General features: G+C 33.2%; 3 protein-coding genes across 3 annotated transcripts in view; 1 reads left to right on the top strand and 2 right to left on the bottom strand.

Annotated features, from left to right (window-relative positions):
* The window catches only part of LOC108684749 (basigin), a 17,789-nt gene extending 15,666 nt beyond the window's left edge, over positions 1 to 2,123 (bottom strand). The window contains exon 1 of the mRNA XM_018189215.1: positions 1,580 to 2,123. Within this exon, the coding sequence (XP_018044704.1) occupies positions 1,580 to 1,655 (76 nt within the window). The 5' untranslated portion in view covers positions 1,656 to 2,123. The remainder of the gene's footprint in view (positions 1 to 1,579) is intronic.
* Positions 2,124 to 3,570: 1,447 nt separating this feature from the next.
* Positions 3,571 to 6,165, top strand: LOC108684738 (uncharacterized protein CG1161). Its single transcript, XM_018189202.1, has 5 exons — positions 3,571 to 3,786; positions 3,858 to 3,973; positions 5,132 to 5,246; positions 5,328 to 5,468; positions 5,868 to 6,165. Exons 1-5 carry the CDS (start codon positions 3,724 to 3,726, stop codon positions 6,015 to 6,017), a joined length of 585 nt encoding a protein of 194 aa, XP_018044691.1. The 5' UTR covers positions 3,571 to 3,723; the 3' UTR covers positions 6,018 to 6,165.
* Positions 6,166 to 6,645: 480 nt separating this feature from the next.
* LOC108684753 (ADP,ATP carrier protein-like) lies at positions 6,646 to 8,270 on the bottom strand. The gene is made up of 4 exons (XM_018189218.1): positions 8,108 to 8,270; positions 7,757 to 8,015; positions 7,022 to 7,253; positions 6,646 to 6,961 (listed from the first exon to the last, which is right to left on the bottom strand). The coding sequence occupies exons 1-4, from the start codon at positions 8,259 to 8,261 to the stop codon at positions 6,689 to 6,691; spliced, it is 918 nt and encodes a 305-aa protein (XP_018044707.1). The 5' UTR covers positions 8,262 to 8,270; the 3' UTR covers positions 6,646 to 6,688.
* Between the last annotated feature and the right edge of the window lie 2,674 nt (positions 8,271 to 10,944).

The following is a 10,944-nucleotide window of genomic DNA, read 5'->3' as shown; positions in this document are numbered from 1 at the left end:
ATATATATATATATATTTGAATACATAAATTATTAATCAGATTTGACAACACCCGCAGTTATTATTAATGCTAACATAAACTATCTACGCTAGTTAAATTTTAACAACTGGTATTTTAAAATCGGATTTAACTAATATTTCTATTCTCAATGGTTCTCTGACTCTGAAAGGTCAAGTACCGTCTCCAAGTATCATAAACTAGCGATTATACAGCATTTTATGTCAGCAATTAATAACTACGAATGGTATTATAATAGTAACATGCAAATATGATATACATTAATTCTACATAATATAGAACTTGCTTTATAGTTATTACTACTATATTTTTTGAATGTAGAGAGACAGTTTTATCTGAGAAAAAAAATTTGTAGAGATCAAAATTATAGGAATTAAGGACGATCTTTCATCGAGGCATATTTGAATTTCATTGCAACAGTGACTTTGATTTTAAAGTTCCGGAGCATGCATTTAAACACGCTTTGACTTTTAAACCGTCGTCATTCACCACCTTGGCACGATTAATAATGTATTACCTTTGTTCGTATTACAATCGTGAGAGCCGAGAGGCGGCGGCGAATCGTTAACTCATATTTAATTAAACCTGTCTGTCACGCAAATCAAGTTCGGTCTTAATGAGCATCATTGTGAGTCAATCGGACGTCATTTTTGAACACAATTTAGGAAAAATTTCAGATTTATCGTTGACCGTACTACGAAAAGTGGTTGACTTATAGCTTATCTAATCGATGAAGGACGACCGTGATCAAAAAGCAGCGACACCGATTGAACGTTACTCCGTGTTTTATATCGTCACGCGCGAGAGAATTTCTCTCATTGGACATACAGACTTTCAACGTATTGCAATTTATTGATGAAACATCGTCAATAATGTAAAATTATTATTTAAAAAATCGAATATATTACTTCTCAAAGGATAATCCAAAGTAGCTTTGCGACAGCCGATCCAAGCAAATTTTTCGGAGCAAATCTTTCATAGCTGGAGTCATCGTTACCGTTATTTTGGTCTCGAAGTTAATCATCGTATAAACATCAATTAGCGTCAACTATATACTAATCACTGTGCCGCGTGAGTCATCCATTATCGATCGCGGAATCCGTATTTTAAAGTGAAGTCTCCTCGTCGTCCTCGGACAGAGAATCGGTTGAGTCAAAGCAGGAACGAGATAATCGGAAGACTCTGACTGGACTCAGCAGGTCGAGGATGATGATATACCAAGAGTCGCAGGAAAGGAACGAGTCGTATTCTAAGGTGAAGTCTCCTCATCGTCCTCAAACGGACTCAGGTGAAGTTAAGCGGGAGCAGGATGATTGGGAAACCTTGATTGAACTCGGCATCTTGTCAAGAACGATGATACACCAGGAGTCGCAAGAAAGCAGCTGTCGCGTGACTCGGATCGTATCAGTTGTATGGTTGTCGTGAGTCGCTGATCGAGAGGCGTCGAAAAGCGCGCTAGAGAGTCCAGTTTGTATGTGTTCGAAGAGAAGGAAGAGAGAGAGAAAGAGAGAGAGAGAGAGAGAGAGAGAGAGAGAGAGAGAGAGAAGGAGAGGGACTCACCTGCCTGGACCGTGACGAGGGTGCCCACCGCTAAATATAGCATCCCCAGCAGCACAAAAGCGGCTCGCCTCTCCATCCCGGTGGCGCTGTTGCCGACTTACGCGGTGGCGCGTGACCGTGTGCACCGTGCACGGCAATACGATAACCAACGACGAGCACGATGCCCCACCTCGTCGTCGTCGTCGTCGTCGCGGAGCGAGAGAGGAACCTATGCGGCACCTGGACGAGCGATGCCTGTTGCTGCGTTGATGAGCCGTCGTACACGGGTATAGCGTGTCGTCGTCGTCGTCGTCGTCGTCGTCGTCGTCGTTATCCCCGTCGTCCTTGTCCTTATCGTCGTCGTTACTACCGCGACTTCTCGTGGCCGTTACCTCGTCGATATTCTCGGATGGTCCGTCAAAACCGCGAATTCTCTTTCTGCACTGATTGTGCGCAACAGACGATTGGATAGTTCGCGCGAAAGCGCCCGTCACACCGCTGCTGCTGCTACTGCTGCTGCTGTTGCTCCACCTCCTCCTCTTCTTCCTCTTCTTCTTCTTCTTCCTCTTCCTTCTCCTCCACCTCCTCCTCCTTCTCCTCCTCCTCTTCTTCTTCTTCCTCTTCCTCCTCTTCCTCCTCCTCCTCCTCTTCCTCCTCCTTCTCCTCCTCCTCCTCCTCCTCCTCCTCCTCCTCCTCCTCCTCCTCCTCCTCCTCCTCCTCCTCCTCCTCCTCCGCCAACAATGTCGCCCCTGCCGTTGCCGTCACGATCTATCACTGACGTTTGATCGTCCGTCTTATCGTTATCTCTGCACTCTTATCTTAATGCGCACTACACAGTGACCGTCCAGGTGTCGTCGCCGCCGTCGTCGTCGCCGTGGTCGTCGCTCCGTTGTCGTCGTCGCTCTCTCCACCACTGCCTCCTCCTTCTTCTTCCTCTATTTCTCCTTCTTTACGTTACCGATTCACTTTTGGAAGTAATAGAGGGGGAAAGAGAGAGAGGCACACAGATCACTACACAGATAAGCACAGTGCGAGCCACAACAGCTATGCTGACTGCAGCAACGTCAGAAGAAAAATGGCGATCATTGTCTTCTGCTCGGGGTCTCTTCCTCCTCCTCCGCCACGCAAATGTCCGTCTCGTTCTGTCACGCGCCAATCGACTTTCCCTCCACTTCGCCATTTCCTCTTTTTTCCGATAAAGCTGCAACCACAATAGCAGAAATAAGGAATTAAAAATAAGAAATAAAGATTTCAACCTACCAGATATTGGATACACCGGAATATACGATTTCTAATAGGTTGGAATTATTATTTCTAATTCTCCTTCTATTGTAACTGCCCCTTAACTGGGCGAATTCTACGGTTGTGCTCTCTGCAGCGACTCGCGGTCCTTTTAAGCTTACTTCATATAGTCTTTAAAATTCACAAAAAATTCGATTTTACTTGACATTACATCTGTTTCTGCCAATGGCTGCGTTTAGCAGAAAAAGCTTTACAAGTGTTGTAAGGGATTCCGCACAAAAAAAGGGAATAGGGAACAGAGAATAGAGAATAAGAATTTTGACCTATCAGAAACTGTGTATTCCACAATACATGATTTCTGACAGGTTGAAATTCTTATATTCGTATTCATAGTTCAGGCCTTATATTTAAAATATTTAAAAATTAAAGCTTCCTTAAATTTATCTTTAGATACTCTACGAATTATTTCATTGGCTACTGAGCATTTAAAGATAAATTTAAGGAAGCATTAAGTACAAAATATGACTATGAATATGAGCATTATTTTCTGTTTCCTGTTCCTTTTTTGTTCCTTTTTTGTTGTGCGGAATCCCTAAAACTCTTTGATGTGATTGGTCTTGCTCTTCATAATCGACTTGTTCGGTTTTCTAAATTCAGTTTCTAGAATTATTGACTAGATGACGCTAAAATTGGAGGTGTAAAAATTATTTCACATTTAAGTCCCTCAATTTAAATTCCCTAGTTCAAGTTTACATTCCTTGATAAAACGAACGAGATCTGTGACATCTGTGTTTGACAACTTGGTGCATTATGTTTTGGATTAAAGATTACGTACATCGATAATCGCTGTCACGTAAAACCGTGCACGATTGCAACAAAGATCTGCAAAATTTCCATTTCCTTTTACTAATGAGAAGAACACAATGTTGAAATATATTTTTCCTGTTGCGATAGTCATTCTCGCCTGCTTGTCACAGCAATCTGAGGTTAGAATACTTTTTCACAGTTGAATTAAATCCAGTTCTTTGGTATCTTTAACAACTGTGAATGATTCTAGGCGCAATATGATGACAAGAGGTGCAAGTGCATCTGTCCGAGCCTTTCTTCCGTCGTAAATACAACGCAGTCGACCGAACGTCTCACATACATTATAAATGTACCACCATTACAGTGGTAATTATTGGTTTAACAAGAGATTAATGCACGACTAATGACTATTCATAGTCAAGCCTTATATTTAAGGCTTCCTTAAATTTATCTTTAGATGCTCTATGAATTATTTCATTGGTTGCTGAACAGCTGAAGATAAATTTAAGGAAGTCTTAAGTATAAGGTCTGACTTTGAATATCATAAGAGCATAAGACTTTGGTCAAAGTCTTGTTACAAATGCTTTGAAGCATTTGATGGACCAATTAGAAGAAAGAATTTTATAAACTAATCAATTAAAAAACGCTTCAAAATGTTTGCAGCATCATGTTGACCTAAATCATTTCATCTACAATATTCTTTACTTCCTATTTCTTAGTTTTTACTTCGTGCTTTTTTCTTTGCAACCATTTTATTGATAATATGTGTTTCTTTTCACATGTTTCTCGTCTTTTTGAAATTTGTTGATTTTTATCTTGGACAACAGGAAACAAAAAACTGAATAAAAGACAAAAAGGCAAGAAATAAAAATAGGAAACAGGAAACGAAAAGCATAATGTAGATAATTAACAATGTAACTTAATCTACATTGATTAAGCTTACTGTGCTTTCCAGCAAGAGATAGTAATCATTTCATTTTTGTTTAACAGTGGCATACAAGAATGAAATAATACTCTGTGTTACATTGTGGATTCTATTTGGTGGCATAAGTCGACACAAGTGTCATTCTATCATTGTTATTCACTGAATGTCAAGAAAGGTAGAATGATGCTTGTGTCGATTTGTATTTCTAAATGAAAACATCCTGTTATCTGTGTTCCTTGCTGGAAAACAAATCTAGTATTTTGTATAAATTGATAAGAGCCCTATCCAACTGAGAGTTTTCCAACTCGAAGTCACAATTAAACAGTGTTAAAAAAGGAGGAACACTATGTAAAGTTATTTGTTTAAACAGAGCTGTCAAATTTTTACAGTACACTGAAATTTTGTTTTTTAAATATTTGACACAAGAGTTTCAACTCAGCTTTTTGGCTGTATTTATTTATATTGTTTCATTGTTAAAAAGCAGTATATTGAACATTATATCATTTTATATTTCTTGTGTCCTTTGCTGGGAAGCTTCCATAATTTACTTCCTAATTTTCATCAATATAATATAATCATAATACATACCTAATTTGTAGCAAGTGTGAAAGTGTTGTTCTGCCTAAACTTGGTGAGCAAATAAAAGGCAAGGAGGAGGTATTTTGCTCACGATGCGACTGCAAATATGAAAACAGGAACACGACTATTATTAAGGTATTTATTTTTTCATTCACATCAAACTTCATATCACCAATTTATAGATCATGTAATGTAACAGAAGAATTTATGTTGCAGATCGTGGTGATAATAGTTATATGGGTTATCTCATTGTTAGTAATTTATATGTTATTCCTAATTTGTCTGGATCCACTGCTTAACAAACGGATACACAAGGCGTCAACAACTATTGGTTATCATGAACATAATAATGAAGAGGTAAATATATCATCAATTTTATTTTTCTCTCCAATAATGATAGTACTCGCATTACATTGGATTAGTTCACATTAAAAAAGCTGCTTTATATAAAGTATTTAAATACAATAACATAATATAATCAACTATGAAATAATGAAATAATACATGTATATTCTATCAAACAATATGACACAGATTATTAGATATTTTATCGTTCAAAATATTTATGATTTTACATTTAACTTTGCTAATTTCATATTATAGCAACTCTTAGTATACTAATACTCTATAATGCAAGTGTTGTAATCCAAATTTTCTGCATTCGAATATGTAAAATAAATGTAACGTTTAATAACTAAACACTGATCATACATAATTATCTGTATGATACATGTTTTCTTTTTTTATTTTACAAAGGATGATTCATCTCTCGCACCTGGTACGTCTCACCCAATGGGAGAAAGGGGCAATGTTTTGAATCGTGTTGGACACCAGCAGGACAAGTGGAAACGACAAGTTCGAGAACAGAGGCGGAATATTTACGATCGTCATACTATGCTGAATTAAGTCAAAGTTTCCTAAATATGTAAAATACCCAGAATACTTCTAAATGTGACGATAATTTATTCGATCCTTTCGAAGTAAACCTCCTGCGAATAGTTTGTAAAAATATAATATGTTACAATAATAAAGTAACATTAAGTATTAGCGATTATTCTTGACGATCATTTTTTTCATAAAATTCTATCCAGACTATCATGATTAATATAAATGAAACTATATATATATATATTCAGAGATTTTATAATTTTAAATAATTGTGAATATTTCTGGTTTAATATTTATTCTATATGCAGAAAAACTTAATATATAAATTATATCATTATAAAACTATTGGGTTATCCGGAAAGTTCGTGCCGACTAACCTATATAGTTTAATAAATGTATATTAAAATTTATATTTTCTGCGTTTCAATTTTCCTTCAATATCGGCACGAACTTTCCGGACAATCCAATAGTTCCGATAATTTTTGCACCACGAACTTTCAAAAGAGTTTTTTTTAACTATGAAAGCAAAAAAAAAGTAAATCATCTTTATATTTTTGATAGAATCTTTTTAATCATTATTTATTACTACACTTATATGAAAATCTTCAGATAATTATGTATAAAATTCGAACGTTCCTTAATCGTATATATTTTATAAGACAAGTTTTTATATATTACGATAAGACTTACTAAATTCCTGAAGTTTTCGCAATTACTTTCTCAGCCGATTCTTTAATTGTATCGTATAACGTTAAGACAATAGCACCACCGGTGCCACGAAGAATGTTGGAGAATGTACCTTTGAAGAAAGCTTTGGGACCTTCGATTTTTGTTATTTTTATCCAACAATCAAGTGTATTTTTATACATTACGTCAACCTTTTTTCGCCCTGATTGCATCATCATTCGTCTTCTAACTGTATCGAAAGGATAGGACACGATACCCGCTAACGTTGTTACTATCTACAAAGGATGACACTTACATAATAAAAAAATTATTGCAGAAGAAAGATTTCTTTTTACCTCAGCGATTATAAAATTCATGTATAACGGTGTGCTCTTCGGGTCGGATAGCATACCCTTCGTAGTATCATAAAGTCCGAAGTATGCTGCGCGATATATAATGATTCCTTGCACGCTGACATTGAAGCCGCGATAAAGTCCGAAAAATCCATCCGATTTAAAAACCTTCTTTATACAGTCGTTTATACCTGTAAATTCTCGTTCCACACCTTTTCCAACATCGGCAGCTAATCTAGAAAATTACACTGTCTTATGCAAATAATACAGACTATCTCTTAAAATTTAACTGTGCCACAATAATTGTTAATTTTTTTTTTAGCAAATTGTGTTATTTGCGTTACATTAGATTAGTGTAAAAAACTGTATGTAAAATTAACAAAGTAAATTAAATGTAAAAGTATATAAATATATTAAACGATTAAATAATTCAATAATGGTATTCACATTATTTAATATATATGTTATTTAAGAATATAACATACATATAACAAGAATATAACTTTATTGTCAAAGTTTATTATATTATATCATTGTATAATATAATAAATATTTAGATATTTATAAATATTTAGATATTTATAAAACAGCCTTTAATGTGCACTATCTATAATATAGTACAAGTAACCAAATTTATCATTATTGTTTTTATTTATCAGAACATCTTGAAAATTTATATAAAAATATGAATCACGTATAATTAAGCTTTATAATATTCTATGTGCATGTAAAATGTACCTGGTACGGGCAAGGTCAAGCGGATACACAAATAAAAGCGACGTCGCACCGGCAGCACCGCCAGCAGCTAGATTTCCAGCAAACTGTCGCCAGAAAGCATCTGGCGGTACTTTTCCCAGAAAGATGGCCTTAAATTTATCTTTAAATGCAAAATTAAGCGCTTGAGTCGGAAAATATCGCACAACATTAGCGAGATTGCCTCTGTAGAAACTAAGGAATCCTGTTTCCTGAGGTATACGTACAAGTGCGTCTATCATACCTGAAAGTTCAATGAACGTAAGAAATTAACGAACAAAGAATGGAGATCATTTCTTACGCGATGCATCAAAACGGTAATCAATTTTAATGTACCTTTGTATTGTTGTTCAGGGCTAATCTGCTTCGAGGTATGCTGCACTTGCAACAACAATTTCACTCTTTCTAGAGGAGCAACCGTTGTCTTCGCAATCGCTGCGGACAGACCGCCTGCTATAAAATCTATCAGAAAAGATTTGTACGCCTCCATTTCTCTCGAGGGCTGCCAAAAATTGACAGATTCTAAGATATTAACAGTTCATCATGCGGATCGTATTAAAATCACAAAACATTTTGCATTTATAATGCACTTATGCATTAATATCGAAATATTACATATCTTTGCATTATCTGTCAAAGAAATGTAATGTCAGAACCACTATGCTACTTGAGTCACTTGTTTCGTCAGTCTGCTAGAAATACTATTTAAAACAATTGAAAATTCTTCGAAAATATCCTAATATCCATTTCTATGAATGAAGATTAACTTTAATTTCGGTTTAATTTACTATTTGCGCAAAAACTTGAAAAAATTTTATATTTTCAATTTTTTATCTCTCTCTCATTGATTTATTAAAAATCTAAAAATAATTTGGAAGGGTAGTATGTCCGATAGTACGCATCGCTAATTTGGCCAATTTTGAAATAAAATATTCTCATTAATAAAGTAGTGAAAAGTTGCTATGAACACTGCCGATGTGAGTGGATGTCATCGTACTGTTCGCTAATTTCTCAATAATTTGAAGTAAATAATGTTGAAAATATTGTTATAAAAAAACATGAAATTAAACTTTATTTTCACTTAAACATTGACAATTATAAGTTAGTGAATTTAAAAAAAATGTTTCTTGATTGGAGGAAAATTATTGATTTTTTCATAATTTTTCGAATTAGAAAAATTTTTCGGGATTAGAAAAAAAATTACAATAAAAATTATTTTTGATTACTATGATTCGCAATAGTAAGGGGCGAAAACTTTTCTTTCATAGAAGTCTAACAATCGATGTATATCAAGTCTAAATTGGATGTATATCAAGTCTAAATATAGGGACTCATATATGTATATATAAATATATATATCTACATCCTTTTTTATTTTCTTTTTTAATTTTAATGTTGATATGAACTATTATTCATAAATTCAGAATTTGCAATTTTCTTACAATTTTTTCTTACAATTACAGAAATTTAAATATCTCAGTGAAAAAAAATTGTAGAGAAGTTTCCAAAAATTTAAAAGATAAAAAATAGAGCTTTAAAAATTTTTTTCTCGATTTATCGTTAACAATTTTTATAAAATTAATGTTCAAAATAGTTTTTATAAAAATTTGGAAAAATTATATGAATCAATCATACTATAATAAACATTTTTCCTCTTTTTATTTTTTCCCACAAACTTTTAATGCCGAAGTTAAAAACATTTTAGAAAAATAAAAAAAATTTTATTGTGTAAAAAAGTACATTTTTACACAATAAAATTTTGCAGAATAATAAAAATACAATATCTATACGAAAAATCATATCAATTTTTTCATTTTAAAACTTAGAAAGTCTATTTTAAAATGTTTATTTGTTAAATTTTATCTGACAAAGTTTCTTCCAGATATAGCGCTTCAATAAATAACAAAAAATATTGAAATCAAGTTTCAATTTTATATAAGTAATTCTGGAAAAAAGTCGCAGATAAAAAAATTTGAACGCTATTTTGAAAATTTATTTTTTGCCTTTACATTACATTTTTAAAAATTTCTCTACAATTTTTTTTCATCGAGATATTTAAATTTTGTAAATTGCAAGCGTTCCTGAATTTATGAACAGTAATGTAACAGTAATCTACCCAAAAAAGTAAGAAAAATGAGTTTTGTAGAAAAGTGAAAAAAAGTATACATAAAATATATATTATACATAGAATATATATACAGAATATCTATTATTTAATTTTTATTATTATATATATATATATGTATAATGTTAATAATGTATAGTATATGCATAGTATAGTTAAATTTTAGTTTATAATACAATAAATACAATTTTACTTACAACTTTATCTGAAATCTTTATTTTTGTAGAGCGCAATCATTCAGTTTCACAATTTCCCACTTTTAGATTTTCTGTTTTCTCTAAAAAATTTTTAAATCTTTACTAGTATGTTATATTAAAATTAACTAAATTTTTGATACACGAATTATTACATATTATTACATATTATTACATGTAAATAAGACAGATAATTGTAATGCATTTTTGAATGCAAAAAGTTATCGGCAACATTTTTACTGTTGTTCCAGCTTCTGAAATATAATGTAAAGCCAGATAAATTCCTAATACATTGCAAAAGATCTTGCGTATTATATTTAAGTATATACTTATAGTATATATTAAGTACTTTAAGTATATACTTATTTATTATTGCTATTTACCTTATTGCTATTTATTTATTATGCTATTGCCTTTTGTGATCGAAGATAGCTGAAGTTTCTTCATTTTTAAATTGGGCGGTTGCGTGGTCAACTTTCTTTTAGACATTAGCATTTTATTCGTTTAAGTGCAGATTTTTTGTCAGGATTTTGTGCCTTTTATGTACATTCGAACTGGCGATACTATGTGATTAATTTCTCATTTGTCGAATATTCTCCACTTGTAATAATTTCAAATACGAGCGTGGCGTAGCAAGCAACGCAGAGATTGCTATATCAAAAATTCCAGATTCTCGATCCCAAGCAAAATCGAAAAATTTTCAAACGCTCGTAACTCCTCTCGGCAGGCAATAGCAAACCACCGAGAATACACTTCTCTAAACAAAATCATTTTAGAATCGATGTTAAACTGTAGGTGCTTTATTACTATATATGTACAATTACTATATACAATTACTGTATATGTATTAGCGT

The sequence above is a fragment of the Atta colombica genome, unplaced genomic scaffold (assembly GCF_001594045.1).
Source record: "Atta colombica isolate Treedump-2 unplaced genomic scaffold, Acol1.0 scaffold14, whole genome shotgun sequence".
In the NCBI taxonomy this organism is placed as follows: Eukaryota; Metazoa; Arthropoda; class Insecta; order Hymenoptera; family Formicidae; genus Atta; species Atta colombica.
This window is presented reverse-complemented; position numbering and strand designations above follow the sequence as displayed.